This window comes from Perna viridis, chromosome 8 (genome assembly GCF_037379345.1).
Source record: "Perna viridis isolate PV_CMFRI_1.1 ecotype Kerala chromosome 8, ASM3737934v1, whole genome shotgun sequence".
NCBI classification, from domain to species: domain Eukaryota; kingdom Metazoa; phylum Mollusca; class Bivalvia; order Mytilida; family Mytilidae; genus Perna; species Perna viridis.
The window spans coordinates 11,405,190-11,426,104 of NC_142452.1; the positions used below are offsets into that span (position 1 = coordinate 11,405,190).

At 31.8% G+C, this 20,915-nt stretch overlaps 1 protein-coding gene across 8 annotated transcripts; it reads left to right on the forward strand.

Moving 5' to 3' along the window:
- Positions 1-2,037: 2,037 nt before the first annotated feature.
- Positions 2,038-19,995, forward strand: LOC148609323 (Fanconi anemia group E protein-like). 8 transcript variants are annotated; one of them, XM_088541665.1, is made up of 14 exons: positions 2,137-2,451; positions 3,593-3,711; positions 7,673-7,894; positions 9,473-9,653; positions 10,096-10,243; positions 11,133-11,282; positions 11,804-11,862; positions 12,535-12,630; positions 13,311-13,454; positions 15,675-15,798; positions 16,641-16,716; positions 17,670-17,742; positions 18,130-18,255; positions 19,321-19,995. In XM_088541665.1, exons 2-14 carry the CDS (start codon positions 3,647-3,649, stop codon positions 19,420-19,422), a joined length of 1,566 nt encoding a protein of 521 aa, XP_088397791.1. In that variant the 5' UTR covers positions 2,137-2,451; positions 3,593-3,646; the 3' UTR covers positions 19,423-19,995. The 8 variants fall into 8 exon arrangements, with proteins under 8 accessions (XP_088397795.1, XP_088397794.1, XP_088397791.1 ...); XM_088541664.1 differs by having other exon boundaries at positions 2,361-2,451; positions 9,476-9,653; positions 11,115-11,282; XM_088541663.1 differs by having other exon boundaries at positions 2,368-2,451; positions 11,115-11,282.
- The last annotated feature ends 920 nt before the right edge of the window (positions 19,996-20,915 follow it).

The following is a 20,915-nucleotide window of genomic DNA, read 5'->3' on the forward strand; positions in this document are numbered from 1 at the left end:
ATAAATGCTTTGGTTCGCTAAGTGAAGGGTAACTTGAGACACACGATAACACAGCGCTTGACTCAACAGTAGAGAAAAGGGAACCTACAACAAATAATGAACAATGTGTATTGCTATATTTATTTCTGACACGCGTTTTTGTTTTACTCGTGAAATTATTAAAGAATGGAATTTCAAAAATTTCTCTTCATAGAAAAGTGGAATATGTTTCTGCTTTCTAGAAATAGGCATTTTTGTTGTGTAGGCATTCTTCAAATTTTCTTAGGTTTTCTGATTATTATCGTTCTCCATTGATTAACGTTTGGAATTGGACTGAAATTGTATTGTCATCGGTATTGGAGATAAGGAAAGCAATCATCATAAAATGACAATATTCAATTCTGCTTCAGTGTTGTCATATAGTACTTATATAATCGCACCGAGGTGTAATCCTTAAATTAATTATATCAGTCATTATACAAAGGTATTTTTTTTTTCATTATTTTTATTTTTTTTATTATTATTTATTTTGTTTTCTTTTTTTTTTCTTTCCTTTCTTTTTTCCCATTTTTCTAGAGTGGAAGGCGCTTGTTCTCGTTTTCAATCACATGATGTGCTATTCTATTATCTTTATTTAATTCATGTAAATATTTTTCTTTTTTTCACCATACCAATACAAGTTGTGTTTCATATGACTGCGACAACAGTGTAAACTAATTTTGCAAAATATTATTTTTTTCGTGAAAACATTAAGGCCATGGCAGTGGTCTAGATTGTGTCACTTTCTTTCATGTTTTATACAGATAAAGTGTCAGTCTTTGTAAGAATCAGGCAGTGGGTGAAACATGGTACGAAAAAAAAACCGTAGTTGATAGTGTAATTTGATTATATGCTCGATCAGAATGAAGGGGGAAAACGACAAGATTTACCATATCATGTTGGTGCATTGACATATAATTTCATTGAAATGTACTGTAAATGAACATCTAAAGGGTAGATAACTCTGTCAAAAACCTCATTTTCCTAACATTCTGTTGAAAAATTTACGAGCAAATCCAGTGATGCAGAGATCAAATAATGCTCTTTCAAATAGATAAAGCATCCTTGAGTGAAATTATATTGACAGATCGATGGGTTTTTGACATTCATGTTTCTGATTTTTTCCCATTATGCCTGATTCTTATAAATACTTACACTAATAACAAGAAAATTCGTTGACGTTTGTAGAAAATATCACAAACTTTATTCATTTATTTCATTGATAAAGCATTTGTATCGCAATTTTCATATACACCAACTTTACGATATTTTTGTTTCATCCTTTTAATTGTGGGATTATCCAATGATTATTGGCTTTGTAGAATTTCGTAAACTTTTATACTAGGTCTGGAAAATAGTCACTACTACATGATACATATATATGCTGTGTTTTATGTGTTTTGATCAGAAATGCGCCTTTTATGTCATTGCTCCACGGGAAATTTTACCAACAGTTTTACTATTATACCGACATAAAAATGTGGACATTGCGCTTTCAAAAGACTTCACTAGTCTATTTTATAGACACGTGGCAAATGAAAGAAATAATATACAAAAACAGCAAGTGTGAAAAAAGTATCCAGGTCAGATTAGAAATTAAAGAATCCCTATTCTGATGCTGCTCTATAATCTGCTTTTATGTTTTGAAGTTTTAAATCGATTGATATGCACTAAATATTTTGTATTTATTGTATTTTTGCCACATATTTGAACACTTAGACTATTTTCCATCGAGACGTTTGGGTTTTTTTTTGTTGTTTTTTTCCTACTTTTTCTATTGAATCAAAAATGGAAAATTGTGCAAATTTCCTTATGGTTTATAGACAAGAACGATGATCGGGAAATTAGATGTTGATGAAGATATAAACCACACGTCTCAAGTCACTTGTTTCAAAGAACAAATACTTAAGCGTGTGTGTCCTACAAGTGCTTTACTTGTTGTACGAGTAGGTATGTTAATTAATAGTTGTTTAATAGTTTCTCCCTCTGGTACTGTTTTTGTTTATATTACTTCCCTGTGTTGCAGACATGGTTTGCGGTTTGTGATAAAGGAGTTCAATTAGCACAACAAAGCTAGGATGTGATTTGTTTGTAAGACGTTAAAATCACGGGTTTGCTACACAACTATACTGCTAATTGTGGTTGAAGTCGAGGGGGGAGGGTACCTTAAAGGAACAATGTGAATATTGTAAGATGTATGTCTCTTTTCGTCTGTTTCATCGAAATATCATATCATAAAGGAGAAAGGATTTACACAGTCTGTAAATCTGGACAAAAAAAGGAGACAGAACAACTCCCGAGAAAGGAAAGTGCCTGGAGATGTATTTAGCATGAAATCAAAGCTTATTATTACATATAGCTGGCTAATTATAACAGAAGAGGTATCTAATGATAAATGTTAAACAGTTGGTGCAAGAGAAAAGTCTAGAAAAGGTACACATTTTCAAATACATTTAATCATAAAACATAACTTGTAATTTAAAAAAAAAGACTAGTGAACATAAGTATCGCATCACTTATATTAAATTAAAGGCATTGGCTATTACCCATGGTCTGAACACACTTTGTTTCTGAACATAAAGTATGGATTTGATCCATAGGAGTATTGATTTAAGCTCTTAAATATCTGTGTTACAGTTGGTGAAAAAAAAACACTAAAATTTATATCTCTTAGATAACCCATATTTTTGACACAATATCGCACAGCGGTATATATATGAAGTTACCCTTCCCAAAACCAACTCCATGGAAAAATTTTTTTAATGGTATCCTAACTTTTATTACGCAGTATATCACATTAAATTGGACGTGGTGTCATGAATGCTTGATTGGATTCTAACGTTCAAAGTTTCCAAAAATTCTGTCAACAAGAAGAGGGATAAAGTACCATAAGAGAAATCAAAATATGTATTAATTTACATCAAACCAATTTTCACGTGCCAATTTGCAAGTTTACGGCTGTACTGTGTACAAACCATCGAGAATAAAGGAGCAATTGCCTGCAGTTTATACAAAAATACATAACATTTCAGCTCTACCCACGTAAAATAATTATTAAAATCAATTCTACAAATAAAAAATACAGTATTAACTTGTATCATTGTATTTGGTGTAAAACCAATCAGCATGCGCAGTCTTGTTTTACAGCGAGTCATGTAGTAATCTTCAAGGAATAGAGTTGGTCTTGCATTAATTGGTTGAATCACCATTACCTGGTGAGCTTCTTTGAGTAGTTAACTGGACAACTGACTACAATATTTAACTTTTTTATCATTTCATTTACTGTAATGAAATTTTTATCTAATCCCCTTGTCCATTGTACAGTTACCTACCTAAGAACGTTCATCGGTTATGTTTTTTTAATCGAGAAAATACCAACTCCATTTCACGAAGTTGATTGTGTTACTCGCAGTAATTCTGTTTTATCAACTAATTATTTTGTATATGTTTCATGCTGCTTTGTTCCATGAATTATTTGATTTCATGTAGTTGTTATAAATCGCCTTTTAACCTATAATTGTGTGTGACTAAAGAAAGAAAACTAGCATAGTCTCATGTTATATTATTCATCTAGGTCTAGGAAGATCGTTTATACATGTATCTATTTAAAGTAAAATATGCCTAGACTATGTCAAAGATAGTATACGATGTAGTTGCGATATGGAGGCTTGACAACACAAACAGTCAGATACAGTCAGTATTATATTATTTTCACTGGTAGTAATGTACATTACTGCATGATAAATCATACAAATGTCTTTCCCACTCTATCGCATAGTTTAAGGGTAGTACGCCTACCTTTATATAACTGTCCGCTTTTGCGATTGTTCCTGAACTGTAATTGTTTCTGACAATGTAGATTGTACTGTAGTAATTGGTTTCAGTTTGATTGACATATCCGTCGGCGTGGTTGGCAGTAACTAGTATGACCTCGGTACTCGTAGGGGCAATTGTATATGATTTATAAACACGTTAAAAGTCAACCCCCGTGTTACGAGACATCTACTAAAAGTGTTCTGTGTGGTGCTCAATATTTTCAGAGCCCTCGCTTCAGGGCGGACAGTTTATATTAAACATTGCCGGTATTTTAAACGCACAAGCAATTTTTTTTAATACACAAGCAACTTTGGTTTAGGACCTTTTTAATCTACTACATGCAGTAGATATGATCAATTATAGTATTTGCGTATGAACAGAAACAAATCTGTAAAAATCTAGACGCAATTATCAGTGCCTTAGGTCTGACAAAAATTATCTTCTATCAACAAGTATTTGAATTTATTTAAGGATCGTTTTCTAATTTTTGGACAGATTATGAGAGCATAACTTGGTAAAAAATTAAAAGCAATCCTGATAATTTAATATTTCATTGAACCAGATGAGAAATACACTATAAAATTAAATTATCAAGTAATGCTTTCCCTCTCCTGGTTAGGTCATGTGTATATGTGTACACGTGCACGTGCACGTGCACACGCGCGCGTCCGTCCGTCCTTCAGTTTGCTCCAAAAATACATTCGGCGGTGCCGGTTATTACATATCTATTGATACGGATGGTGGGCTTAACTGGACTCCCCCCCCAAAAAAAACCCAAAAAAATATATATATCTTTAATTTTGATGGGAGTATTTTGTTCCCAACTTGGCTCAGTAAATATTACGGTAACAAGAGAGTTTTATTATAAGTATTATAGGCGTATTGTATATGACAGACTTGTATTACAAGTTTCTTGCCTGTGTCCTCTAGATAAATATAAAAATCACAAAGCAACTAGCTTTTTTAATTTGGCACGAGAAAGATGGGGAACGACTTGACTTGATTTTTCCTCCTCATCTTTTACCATTGCAATCCCTTGCAAATTGTGTCTCTCTGAACTCCTCTAAGAGTGCCTTAATTTTGCCAGTATTTCTACGTCTCTTTCATGATGACAAGGTATGTTTTAGTTTCCAAAAATGATTAAAAATAATAACTGCTTAAAGAATTTCATATGACTTTTAACCGAAGGCCATGATTTACCTCACAAAATCATATATTTCGCCACAGAGAGGATAGAACAAGAAGACCGCTCGTAGACAGACCAGTGTCAGTGACAAAGTTTTTTAGATGAAGAATTCTTTACCCAAGTCAGTTAACTGGCTTTTAAAATCTGCTATGTACAACTTTTTATTTGTATATTCCGATGTTTTTTTACATCCGTTTTAAGATTTTATTTACAATGTATAGATGTGTCTGAGAATTCTCGTGTGGGTAATCAATTTTAATTCAATTACCACTTGTGTGTCCTTAAATAAACAACTATTCAACAAAATTTACCAAAACCTACTGTGTGAGACTGGTAAGATTAGTCAAGGACATTAAAAAACCCTAAGTTCAAGTTACTATTTATAAATGACACACTCAATTTTGTAATTGGAAACTAATTTATACATGTACTTCAGGACAGTTAGGTGATTGGTCTCTTTGGTCTTTTCTTCAAATCTATTTTATACAACAGACTTTCAATTTTTGAATGCACTGAACCAATATCATTATAAGGTCACTCCAAAGTTAATCATACATACAGAACTGTATTAAGAAATATGAACTTGCATACAGTTTTCAGCTGATTTTCAGTATTTGCATGTATGCTTACCATAAATATGCTTTCAGCTTTTTAATAGATTTTGCAACAATAAAAAAGTTTTTAGGATATACTTGCATTTCACTTTCTTGTTGCCGCTGACATTCTGACATTCTTACTTTTTACAAAAAAGCCAATATACAATGTACATATACCCAAGAATTACATTTTGTAGGCTTGTTAAGATTATGTGTATGTGGTAAATACTTGTATAATAACTTCATAGTTTAATTCAATTCTATGTATATATACATACATTGATTTATTTAAAAAAAAACTGATAACACTTGGTCTTAAAATAATTTTTGCCTTAATCATTGTAACAACACCTTATTACATGTAGTTTACAGGTTTCTTTTTATATGTACACCAGAAAAATATAAAAATTCCCATTTCGCCTGAAGTACCCTTTTTAGCTTTTTTCTATCTGTAGTACACAGCTAAGGCAAATAGGAACACACCAATAACTATATACATGTATATAGGATGAACAGACCTAGGGCGAACAGGTAATAGTGGGAACAGGTACTAAGGCCAACAAGTTTCAGGGTGATCAGACCCGGATTCTGATTATAAATACAATACCTGAATCGATCCATGCAACAAAAATTATATCGGTCATCAATCACCAAACAGTTTCCAGTCAGTCATCGATCCGTCAAACTGATTCATTTAACTGGTGATCGCATCACGTGATCACAGAGCGGTTAATGTATTTTACGATTTTTGTTGTTTTCTTTGTCAATTTTACACAACATTTACATAATATAATAGATTTGAACATTAATTTATACTTTCATTTTACATTTCTTTTATTTAAAACAGATCTTACGTCATTTTACATAACAAAACTGTGATTAGATCTGTCATCGGTCAGCGATCAATCAGTCAACAGTCTTAACAGTTATCAATCCGTCAAATCGTTGCGTGGATCGGTTCAAGGACTGTAGAAAAATTTTTATTCTAAAGGTTCAATTAATTTCAACTAATAATGATTTCTTTGTGTTCTTTAATATGCCAAACAGTGCATTTGTATGTTTAGTTATGGACATACCTGTTTACCCTCCCACATTTGGCTCCCACAAGATCAATGAAAAATTAGAATCTCCAACATAAAAATGTAAGATTTGTGGGAGGTCTTTGGTTAAAATGAGTCTATTTTCTATGAAAAATACTAAATATTTAAACGTTTACATAAAAAATTTGCTTTGAGGTAAAAAAATATCCCACAGGAGACGGTGTCAAGGGGAGGGATCACCCACATGAACTGTTCCAAAGGTTAACAGGTATGTTAGGACTGTTTTCATATGGGTTCAAATGAAGGTCCTTGTACTTTCCTTTTTGCCAGAGGTAAGGTGTATATTTTTTAAAATCTTCTTTTCAACCAGGTTTAATTTTAAAGTGAAAATTGTTCAACCGAGTATTTAATGTAAGGTATCGAAATAAATGATGTGAATAGAAATCCTTGTTATTAATAATAGATATACAGGTACAACACAATACAATCACATGCAGGTAATTCCAACTTATACAATTTTCATATTCAGTTTCTTAATCAAATTATCCCTTTCCTGTTTCATCATCATGGATTTCACCACACTTATTTCTCCTACTACATTATTTCACATTGTCAATTCATGTTTGCTAATGAAAGGCACGATTAACACTAGAAATATGATAGTACTCGTGGGGATCTTTGATAATCCAAATACAACTCTGTATGTAGATTATCTGTATCTTCTCTGTTATCAAAGTGGTCCACATTAAGGACCATTTAATAGTCCAAAAACTAAATTTATTTATTTTGTCATAATTTGGATTCTTCTTTATACTATGGAAAATAACCCTGTGTTTAGCTTTTGGACCTAAATGTACTTTTTCAAAAGTTCTGATACCACATTTTTTTTCTGTGTCAAAATTTTTTTTCACAGTCTGAAGTCCAAGCTGTAAAATTTGTTTGTGATCTCATCTCATCTACTCTACTTTATTTTTATTTTTCTTTTAAACATCTTCATTTTACTTACTATTTTACAGTGAAATAAAATTGGACCAAAAAACTTTTTTGAAAAAGGTACCAACCACTTGGTATGGACTGTTTCGGGCAGCAATGAATTCTGCAGATGAACAATTAAAGAGGATGCAAGCGTGGTATTTGGAGGAAACTTCATCTAAGTATGGATCATCTCTTTCCTGGAATGAACTTATTGCCTACTTACTGATGGAAGATCCTGCTATTGTTGGTGAAGATCTTATATTGTAAGTTTGAGAGGACAATTCTCTGATAAAACAGGAGTTTGTATACATCTACTTGTATGGTTTAGAATACTTCTTGTTTCTCCATGAGAACTTTAATTTACCATAATTTATTAAAGACATCATAGAAGAATCTAAACCAACTACTTTTGAATAAGAATATTTATCATGGACATCACAACCTTGTACACCAGCATTCTTAATAACAATGCTATGTTAGATCTTTAAACATTTCCTTGCAGAAAGACCCTAATCCATATATAAATATTGAGATTATTCTTCATATAGCTGATCTAGTGTTGAAATTTAACCCTTTTAATAAACAATACTGTTCTCAGAATAGAGGAGGGGGTGTAATTAGTACTAAGATTGGACTTGGTTTTACAAGTTATTTAGCGGTATATCTTGAAGAGACCATGTTAAAAAAGTATGATAGTTCTTAACAAACATTATATAGAAGATATTTTTTGGAAGCAGTGTACCCAGGTACACAGATCTTTTTGGAGGCAGTGTACCCAGGTACACAGATCTTTTTGGAGGCATTTTACCCAGGTACACAGATCATTTTGGAGGCAGTGTACCCAGGTACACAGATCTTCAGGCATATATTGGTTATGTTTCCCTCTGCCACCCTCTTATAAAACCCTTTGTCAAAGGATGAGTAAGTCACCTGTTAAAGTCAGTGTAATGATGTTTGAAGTGCCACCACCTGGAATAATTTGCTTGTGCCGTAACATTTTATTTTATATTGGCTAAGCATAACAACGTGTAGTTATGTATGAAATATGATGTGGTTGTGTGTCACATTATACATGTGTAAAATAATTATAATCACATAAACCATACAAGTACCCTACAACAATAATTAAAATGTGGGAAAATAACAGAGTTTTATACTTTAAGTAGAGCTTCAGCAGACATAATACTTTGAAAACACTTTAATGCACCAATTTTCTTAACATTTTTTTAGTCAAAATATCAATATATGGTAAGATCATGATAAATTACAATCAGTGTTTAGAATTCCTCAATGACTTTCATGTGACCTTGACTTTTGACCTCAAAATCAGCTACATATAATTTTTCATGGGAAAAGTGGCCAGGATTTAACATTTTTGTCTTTATCTAGACTTCAGACCTTTGTACATGATTGTATTATAATGAGGTAAAGTGTTGCATACCTTAATTACTTTCATGTCAACTTCACCTTTGATCTCAAGATTAACTGAATAAGAAAAATCAGAGCATTACTTTAAATTTAATGCCTTAGTTGTATTGCAAATGTGTGTACCACTTATCATAGTCTTTGCCCAAACAATGGAATAACCATTGCAAAATACATGTATATCTATGACTTCCTTCTGTTTCCTACATACCAAAATATATTTAATAATTGATTATGATGATAGTGCAGAAAGCAAAATTGAAAAAGTTGGATTGAAATAATTTATAGAGTACATTAGTTACATTATATGATTGAGAAACAGAGTTAGGGTGCAGCCTTTATCCCCACCTTGTAGAATTAAAATGCATGTTGATACTATTGTACCAGTATGATTAAATATACATTTTCTTTTTCAGTAGGACAAGATTTAATCAGTTACCCTCTTGTTTACAACAAGCTATTCTCTCTTTCCTTCTACATCACAGACATAGTATTCCTCGATCATGTCTGAAGTCTTTTGTAGAAGGGATTACCCCAGTGATGACTTCTGATACCTGGATTGGAATACTACACAGGATGATGAATACCTATGTTCAGGTACATGTAAATGTTTGCTGTATTTTAATTTTATATGGAAATATTTTTAAAAAGCTGTGAGTTAATTATCATGCTTTCAATTTGTTCGTTAATTGTTTTTTTTACATAGTTTTGCTCTTATTACATGTATATTCTAGTTAGGTTTAACCTCAGAAATAAAATTGATGATAAAACTGTTCAAAACGTGATATTTTACTTATTCTGCAGTAACAATCATTTTTGGGCTGCTATGCCTTTGCAAAAATAAGTGGAAATAAAATAAATGTGAACTGATTGGGTTAAGTTAGACCATCAACATTAGGCAGATTGATAGAAAGTTGTTTTACAGTATGATTAAGATTGGCTTTTGGTGGATAAATGGCTTGACTTATATACAGTTACCAAACAATATTACCTGTATTTATTTTTCATCTAAATACATGTATTTGCTTCTTTTTACCAGAGTTGTTCTACAGATGAAAGTACTGTCAGTCACAGTCAGTATGAATTTTCTAAGGAAAATAAACAGCTATGTGAATCTTTACAACAGAAACTTAAAGCAAGAAAACCTATCAATTCACCATGGACCATCTCAGCTCAGTTTTCCAGAGGTATTTTGTTGTAGTTCTCAATGATTTGGAGCATCTTGTTTCCTTTTTAGCTCACCTGGCCGAAGGCCATGTGAGCTATTGACATCACTTGGCGTCTGTCTCCGTCGTCATCATCATTAACAATTTTTCAAAATCTTCTTCTCTGACACCACTTTACCAATTCGAACCAAACTTGGTATGAATGTTTATTTTTGGGGTATACTGCGTAGAACTGTAGTGGGGATTTTTGATCCATCGAAAAACATGCCTGCTGTTACTAAAAATAGAACATAGGGGTCAGACAATAATTTTTCAAGTATATCTCCAAAACCGCTAGGTTTAGCCAAATTCTGACAGGGATAAAAGTGTTCAGCATGATGAGATCTTTAAAACTTTAAAAGAAAGACACTTTCTATCATTTATATGATCCTTATGATAGTCCTACCAAAGTCTTCTTGAGTCAAAATTGTTGGACAACTCCTTGTTGAATTTATTGCCCTTTAAAGACAAACTTTATCCAGGTGAGCGATTCAGGTGAGCATCTTGTTTAAATTGTTCTGCTTTTTGGGTACCTTATAAAAAATATTTATAGGAGACATCTCTCTTTGTTGAAATTTGCTACAAAAATGGACTGTCCAAAAAAAGTTCCAAAGAAATGTTTGCAAAACATTTTAAATACGATTATTATCTAATGGATTTTTTCTATGGTTTTATAATCATTTAGACATTACTGTAAATCAGGAACTAAATTTTTGCAACAGTTTTATTTTCACTTTTTTTCATGGTAAGTCCTGTAACACAATAACTTAACTTTGCTGAAAATTTTCTTCAAGCACATTATAATATGATTTTGGGTGATTTGATTTTCTCAACAGACAGTTTATTTTCTAAGATAAAATGGACATTTTAGAAGATGCAAGTAAAGATGATGTTAGAGTTATGTCCCCTGATATGAGAGATGTATCACCTGATATTATAATGATTGAGGAAGAAGACCTACCACCATCTAAGATCCCAAAGCTAGTTCCTGGAGTCTTTAATCTGACACAGATAGACCAATGTAAGTAAACACAATCATGAATGTTTTTGAATGTAATTTGCACTCCTTCCTCTCGTGTGAGGCTGGGTGCCTTGTTATCTCTCTTTATTGCCACAGCATTAAAATAAAAACATAACAATTTAGAATTAAGAAATTTCCTTTAGCCATATATATATTTCTTATTCCTTCCTTTTTTCACCATGTTTGTGCTAAAGCATTGATAAGACATGCTGCTGCTATTTTATATAAGATTGAAAGTGTATCAAATGAAACTAGTTGTTATGTAGATAACAGTCATCAGTAAAGTTCATGTAATAATGATTTGAATGGTACATATACCAATACAAACTTCTAAGGTTTACTTAATATGATTATAGGCTTTGTCTGTGAGGATACCAGACCTTGGACTGCCACTAATTTGAGCCCTACTTACAGATTGGAAAATATTCATTCTTATACATGTAGTTACTGCCTCAAAGCTAAGGAATAAAATTATACTGTGTCTGCATGATAAAGAGTCTTCTATCTTATCTATATTTTAGCTCAGAATGTGTCAGTGGTTGAAAATGAGTCCTCCATAGAAATTCTGCTTGAAGATTTGGTAAGATATAATTTTTTTTCAACAGATGTTTTTGGTCTTGTTTATTTCATCCATTTCTTTGTGTCTGTCCATTGGTTCATAAAGAATTACTTTTATTCAATTAGAACATTATGTAGAAGACTTATTTTTAGATTCTGATTTGTTGATAAATGGGACAATTCTATTGTTTAATTTTTCAGGATTGTTTTCTTTTGTAATAAAGGAAAATGTACACACAAAAAAAGATGATCATCAATCATAATTTGCTGTTGGTTTTGGATCTACAATTTTACCCACAAGGGAATTTTTCGGAAAAGGGTAATTCCTTATTCTATATCCTAATGATGACTGGTTCATGAAACAATGGACAAAGGTCAAGAAATAATGTTTAATTTAATTAGATTTTGAATAATAATATACCATATAGCAGGTAACTTTAATAGGGTGCTAATTTTGGCATATTTCAGTGCTCTGTCTTTAAACACCAAATTAAATTCCTCAAAACTTGTATACTGTAGGCTTAAGTCTTTAAGTTACCATCTGCAAAAATTTTTGGTTAACCTCTTCCCTTCACATTGACCAAGCTTTGCTCTAGGCAAAATAACCTTCCAAACAGTACCTTAGTTTCAATTCATATTTGATACATTATAAACTTGTTAAAAATAACCTGATTTATTTTGATTTATGAATTAGGAGAGAATGAAAGCATTGAAGGACAGATGGGAAAATGGGGATGAGATGGAAGTTCCCAATGAAATAGAAATTCTTCTGTCATCCAGTACTAACATGGTGGGTATTGTTCAGTTAGAAGATGATGCCTGTCTTGTGTGTCATTTCACCAGTCTTTCTTACGGACATATCATTCTCTCCTTCATGCTGTCCATCTGTCTGTTCTTTTGTTCTCTTCTTATATGAAAACTCAAAACACTTTGAGAAATTTTTGACAGCAGGATATTTGCTTTGATATATGAAAGGTACCTTTTTTCATTGTTTTCTGTTATGTTTTGTTTCAGGGTTATTGGACTTCTTTACAAAAAAAAGAGTGTGTTTCATGTCCAGTAGCACATCTTTTTATTTATGAAAGTCCACAAAGTTATACAAAATAATGTATATACAAATATATACAAATTTATACATTGAACAGACTTTGCCTGTTTTCAAACATTGAAGTTGTACACATGCTAGGCATAGCCCTCAGTCATACTGGAAGTTGATATCAGTGAGCAACCATAATCATTTACAATGTAAGTCTCATCTATATGAAGCCACACACCAAATTATCAATCTATCCATTGAGAGCAGAGATATTTGCAACGAAATTTGGATGGATGGACAGACAAGGTGATTCTGCTTATCCACCTGCTTGTTGTTTAGGGGTATTAATAGGTTTTCATTAAAGTATTTCATCTTGATTACAATTATCTGTTATAGTATAATTATAACTTAATCATTTGTTGTTCAATATCCAGGTTGAGAGGCTATGTGAAGAAATAAACATGGCTGGCTTAACTGAGGTTGCCATGACAACAGCTTGTAGAAACTTAGTACAGAAGGAGAAACTGATATCACATGGAAATTGTAAAGTGGTATTAGCAGCTTTGTTCTCCCAGAAGGTAAAAAAATAATGCTAAATAAAATAACCAACATAAATACAATCACTTACTTTCATTTAGTATTTATAGATTATATATGGCCTTTTTAATATTACCATTGTTATCAGACCCAAATCTTGATATCTGCACTAAGGGATTAAGCTCAGGGGATGGTTACAATTGAGAGATAACGACAAGGGCAATATTTGCAATGCCATGTTTATGTATTAATCAATATTTACATTAGTGGTATAATATTTTTTCAACTTTTCTGTTGGGACAAAATTCTTACAAGGCTATTGAATAAAGAATAATGTGTGATCTATTTTGTTGATTCTTCATGATTTCTTTTTTGCATTTGCTTTTGCATAATGATTACTGCAGCATCCCTCTCCAGTGTGATGTCATATGATTTTTTATTGGCAACTTTATCCTTTTTAGCTCACCTTGCCATAGGCCATGTGAGCTATTGCCCACATTGTTGTCCTCATCAGTGTTTTCTTTAAAAGTCTTTTCCTCTTAAACTTTAAGACAGAATTTAATGAAAGTTAGTGTGATTCTTTCTTAGGTGTCCTGCACAAAGTTTGTGCTTAAATATTTGATCTATTAAAAACATGGCTGCTATTAGAAAAAAATAGAACATAAGGGTCAGTCTGCAGTTTTCGCATGTATCTCCAAAATTGTATGGTTAAGCCAAATTATGACAATGGGGTAAAAGTTTTCAGCATGATGATATCTATCTGTAGCCAAATGTTTATGAAAATTTGATTACCTGAGTTAGAGTTACTGCCATTTGTGGACATTTTTTGCTATTTTTGATTATTACACCTTAAACAATCTTCTCCTCAGAAACTACAAGATCGATATGAATGAAATTAAGAATGAAAGTTCCTTGGTGTATTCAGCACAAAATGAAAAAAAAACATGGCTACTGTTACTTAAAATAGGACATAGGGGTCAGACAACAGTTTGGGGATTTTTTATCCTGATCGGTTTATGTCAGGAACTTCCCTACCATTTCTGAACAATACAAAGAATATAGTCCATATATAATTCCTTTTATATCAATTAAAAAAATTTTCTCAAGAATAAAAAAAACCTCTAGTGCTTACAGCATTTTTATTCATACTTATTTCCAAAATTGTAAGGTTTAGTCAAATTCTGACTGGGTAAAAGTGCTCAGCATGATGAAATCTTTCAATGGATAAATTTTTGTGAAATTCGGTTTACCCATGTTGGAATTAAAAGCCATTTGTTTGAGTTTTTTTTCCATTTTTTGATGTTATTACTTTCTAAAATCCTCTCATGCGAAACTACTGGATATCAAGTGAGCCAATCAAGCTCTATTTCTATTGTTTTTACTGCCTGATATTTTCCATTTCATGCTTCTTCAATGATACCAAAAAAATCATCAATTTCAAATGAAATGAAAGCACTATATAATCAGCTGAAAAACAGAATATTCCCAGTTTTAAACAGTTTGTTGGAAATGACATTAGTGAGTTTCATGAGAGGGCTGATAAAATGCTATCTGCTCTGGGGCAGTGTTCTAGGATTCCTATTTCTTGTTACCCGGGGCAAGTGAAATTTGGGTCAGGGAAAGTTAGGTACTCAGTTACACTTTTCCGTGGCAAGTTGAAAACTTCATATGCTGTAAGGATTTGTTTTGTTAGGAAAGCAGTCATTGACTGTGGGAAAGTTGATTTTATATGGATTTTTCCCAAGGAAACCTTAATTTCTGAAAAATTCTAGAACACTGTGGGGGCGTATAACATACAGATGACAATGTTTGTATTACTTGTGTAAAACCAGTGTTGTAGAGTTGTTGGTCATGAAATAGGTGTCAGCCAAAGTTGCAACCTAAGCAGAGCACACATATGGTTTAACTGGTCAACACAACTTTAGAAGGGAGCCATATTTATTTCAATACATTAAAAGAGCTCCACATGTTACAACTGATTATTCAAAGGAAAAACTTATAAACCTTGAATTTATAAACAGCATTTCCTTTAAACACGAGGCTACTTTCAACAGGTACTTCATACTGGTCAATTGGTTGACTCTGTAGCAAGATTTTATATCTTGGTAATTTGTCCAAATCTAATTATGACTGTTCAGCTAACAGTGTGACTTTTTTGTACTAATATAGACCCTCATAAACATAAAGTAGAACTTTGTATTAAAGAAAAGAAAAAAGTTCCATTAATTTGTGATAAGTTTATTTCATTGGTTCTCTTTCAGTTGCAACATTTAAGTCAAAGTGCTTCCAGGTCACTAACAGGGGTCATCACTATGGTAGCTGGAACATTTGCAAAGCCACTTGTTGATGGAGTGTTTACTTCATGTATTCAGTCAGATGAGTTCAGTAAGTCAATGATTGGATTTTCAAGTTATTAATAAAAAAAATGCATTTACACCTCAGAAATGGGTTTGTTATGTAACCAATATTTGTTATTTTCTTGTTCAATGCATAATTGTGTCCCTACTTATACTTTTAAAGCAAAATCATATCAACTCTCACAACTTTGGGCTCAGTGATATTCTGTAAACGAAATTTTACATTTTTGATAGCAAAAATTTGTGATATTTTGTATGCTTGTTAACTGCTTTTATTATAAGTAGTCTTTGATAAGCTGTCTTTTATTTTAAGTAGTTTTGATAAGCTAGCTTTTATTATAAGTAGTCTTTGTTAAGCTATCTTTTATTATAAGTAGTCTTTGATAAGCTATCTTTTATTATAAGAAATGTTTGATAAGCTATCTTTTATTATAAATAGTCTTTGATAAGCTATCTTTTATTTTAAGTAGTCTTTGATAAGCTATCTATTTTTTTCTGATCAACTGAAAACCTCAAAAGAACTTCCACTGCCACATACAAAATTTTTCTTACTGAAAATATAATTTTTGAGCAAAAATGAATGTTATTTGATTTTTGCTACAAATATGGTTACCATGGTTACTAAATGACTCATAATTTTGCAAACCAGAGACCAAAGTATTGTCCTCAAGAAAAATGTAAAGAACGAAATTCACTTGTGTCAAGATAACAATACTAAATATTAAGTTTTTTTGTGATTTTTTTATTGAACTTTATTAATTTTTAATCATTGTTCATGTTTTACATAAAAAATTTTAATACTTTAACAAATTTACAAATTCATTTGGTGAAAGATTAATCTTTCTTGTCAAAAATAATTTTTCATTTTAGATACATTCCAAGCGGATCTGATTGTTAAAGTATGCAAAGATGTTTTCCACAACACTGATAGGATTTATTTCTTAGAGTAAGATTTGTGTAAATATTATAAGTCAATTTCTGCTGCTGTTTTATTAGGGAGATCTGTATACATATTATAAGTCAATTTCTGCTGCTGTTTTACTAGGGAGATCTGTATACATATTATGAGTCAATTTCTGCTGCTGTTTTACTAGGGAGATCTGTATACATATTATGAGTCAATTTCTGCTGCTATTTTACTAGCAATGATAGTAATGCACTTAAAAATAACACATATATGTGAAACTCTCCCATAAGGGTCTGATATCCCATTGAAGGAGGTTGTCTCCCATCCTTCCCCTAAGATCAAACTTTCGTTAATTAATACAGACAAATTGCAGTCAAACAGCAAAACAATTGATATCCAGTGTTCACATTTGAAATTGCACCAATTTCAGGCTAATTAACAGTGACCTTCAGTAGGGGAGAGCATGACTTGCGATAGGGGAGAGCATGACCTTAAATAGAGGAGAGCATGACTTTCAGTAGGGTAGAGCATGACTTTCAGTTTGGTAGAGCATGACCTTCAGTAAAGTAGATAATGGCCCATCAATAGGGTAGAGAATGACCTTCAGTAAGGTCGAGAATGACTCTCATTAAAGTAGAGAATTACCTTCAGTAGGGGAGAGCTTGACTTTCAGTAAGGTAGAGCATTTCGTAGAACATGATCTTTAGTAGGGGAGAACATGACCTTCAATAGGGTAGGACAAGTACTTGTTTTATAACACATGCCATTGATGATAAGTTAGATTGAACATAGTAACAATAAGGAAGTCGATTGTTGAACAAATTCATAACTTTTTCACCCAAAACCATGCATATAAAATTGACAGCATAAAGTGTAGACACATATCAAAAAAACATTTCCAACAGAATTTAAGAGTTCATTTGAAAACCATTTGGATCTGTAAAACTTCCTGATCAATGTTTATTTCTAATTCTACTCTTTTTCTCCAACAGAGGGATGTTGAAAGTTCCCATTGAAATGAATGACAGTTTGATTTCTGTATTAAATAGTCTGTTTGACAACAAGGTAAGGAAAAGGTAAAACCCTTGTTTAAAAAATAAAATCAGTTGGCAGTCAACACAAACTATGAAACAATTGATATCTCAGTTTTTTCGATCATCTTTGAAGTGGATACTTAATATTTTGATAGATAAGCTTGAATAACACACTTTTTAACAACAGATAAATGAAAAAATATTGAGCATTTTTTTTATAATTATGCAATGCATTAAATTTTTTGAGGAGTTAAAAAATTGTAAGTTTTGAAATGAAAGTAATTTTTTAGGAAGCCAAATTATGAAAAACTGATACAGTTTCTTTAGGTTTGGAGCATTAATTTAGAGCTGGATAATGGCCATGTACATAATCTTATTGATTTAAATTGACCAACACGACATTTGAATTCTTTTTTAGCTTGACATTAATAACAGTTTACTGACATCTGTTTTGGAACTATTAAATGCGCATGGAAATACAATGGCAAAGAATCTGAAATTTGGGAAACTAGTCCTAGCAATCATAAATAAATATGGAATGCAGGTACTTAAAATACTTTCTGGTTGTGTGTTAATACTCACTGCAATTAAAGTTTGGAGCTTAGGCCATTCAAATTTAGTTTTGGTTCTCATGATAGTTTTCAAGGAGATAAGTGAGGGAGAGGGATTTTTTTTACCCTTTTTTGCTAAACCAATCTGAACAAGGTATTATATTAATATGGAATTATTTTGGAATTTAGAAAATGATAAAAAAAATTTGTTAAACTAACCCTTACTAAAGGGGTTAGTCATGCTGTCATGGCTAAGGGGTAAGGTTAGTTAGTTAACAACAGGCATGGAAAATTTACTATCCCCGTTAGTTATGACAGCATGACTAACCCCCTTAGTAGGGGTAAGTTTTATGATTTTCTTTTTTACTGATTTTCTTAAATGCAAAATAATTCCAAACTAAAATAATACTTTGTTTCTGTACAAATTTGAGAAAAAGTTTCTTCTTTGAAATATAGGACAAGTTAAATCATGGTGTAGTTGTTATATTTACTCCTTCTTCCATGCAAAAAATCAGATGAAATCATCTTAAGTTTATAATCTTTAATATTGAACATTTACTATTCTACAGCAATCATAATAAAAACTAAATTTTACTAAATTGTTCTTACTTGTAAATATTTCTAAAAAGCTTTAAATTTGACTTAACTGATCTAAAAATGCACAAACTTGGGGAGACAAGTGAACTTACTATTGTTAAGTTTTCTCAATTATGTTAAAACATGGTTTTTGTGGGTTTTTGTTTAATCAATTTAATTAAAATGTTTTTGTTTAATCAATCTAATTAAAATTAGATTGTTGCTAAATTTACTGCAAAAATATGGAGAAATGTCCGACAAACGAGACAATTAATAACCATACCAGGACAATTCAGGCAAAATTACAGCAAAACAGCATTCAACACTAAAAACAAAAACAAACGTAAGCTTGTATTGACCCTAAAAACAAAATTGTATAAAACAAGAAACAAAACGAAACCTAAGGTATTAAGTACATTGTACATAGTAGTGTGGGAACAGTCAACAGTCGTCAATTAAGACATTATTATTTTTTATTTTAGATAACCGCAGAACAAAAAGACCTACTGTCACAGATTCTGATGTCACACAGATCTTTCTTAAAGAAATCAATACAGACAGCTATGTCTAAACTAACTTGTTAAAAGCATGTTGGATTGGAAATTTCAATTGTTTTTATAATGAAAATTATCTGAGGATATGTAAGTTTGCTTTGTGTCTCGAACATCTCGACAAGACTGAAGGTCCATTATGGAAATTCCAAAATCAGAAAGAAAAATGTTAAAAATACTTATTTCAAGCTTGTATGCCAAAAAGTTTTATTAATGGTGACTGCAATTTATTGGTATATATCAATGTTCAATATTCATGAATGCTTCCAGGACTTCTTTCACCTTTACCTTGTGTAACCTAATGTGAAGCTTAGTTGTACATGATTTGTTTAAGTCGTATTGTAAAGATACATATGGAAGATGTGCATCTTTCAATCTTTGGCACATTACACAAATATGTACTATTTTTTTTCATTTTTTAGTAGTATATGCTTTGGTTGGTACATACTTTGTTTATTCTGTAATAAGAGAGACAATAGCTGTTTGGTGATATTATCCAAGGATGATGCAGGTCCAGACATGTAATTGTTTTTTTATTATAGTACATATTATCTACTCTTAAGAAGTTGTATCTGCAGCATGATAATAAAAAATGATTTGTATAAATTGTTTAGTTTAATTTTTAAAGTGCTCACTTTGGAACCCATTTCCTTAACTTTTCTATTGAACTTGATGGTACAATAGAGATCCATATACTTTTACTTGTGTTATTGTTCGTAAACAAGTTAAATTCTTGCATATGGTTCTTTTTGGCCCCTAATTATTAAACAGTGTAGGTCAAAATCCCAAAACTATTCCCAGTCTGACCTTTATAGAGTAATTATATTATAAAGCGGGGGCGGATCCAGACACTTTGAAAAGGAGGGGTGCCAGCCGGGGTTCTTCAGGAAAAGTGGTGTGCTAGGACATTATTTGCCATTATTTGTCAATTTTACACATGAAAATGACAAATTTTCCAAAAAGGAGTGATGCCAACCCCTGGATCCGTCACTGCATAGGCTTATTCAAAATGCACTTGAATTATTTAGTGAAAGAGTAATCAAGGGAACCAAGCTTATAGCGGTAATCAAAAGAATATAATCCAGGGACAAAGACCAGACATGGAAAACAGACATACACAACAAAGAACATACAGTAACTAAAATCATACATACAAAGTAACAAAAGCAAATGAGCAACTCAGAATTTAAAATGCTTACTTTTAGCCCTTTTTCCAATATGGTTGGAGCCATTAATCTTTATTTTATTCCAAAATGGTTACAGCCATTAATCTTCCTTTTTGTGGTTTTGGACATATCAAGATCTACCTGGTAGTATTCAAATTATTGCACCAAAAGAAAGTGTCTACAGAAGGGGAAGTCACTTGTGCCGTACCATTATAAAACTGCTTTTTTGGTGGTTTGTATTGAAATTTTTAAAACCTGTCTGGCCACTGTGGTAAGGTATATTTAGATATTCTAACATGACTTGCTTCAACTAAGCTCTTTAAACCACAACCATGGTAAAAAAGTGATAAACACATGACA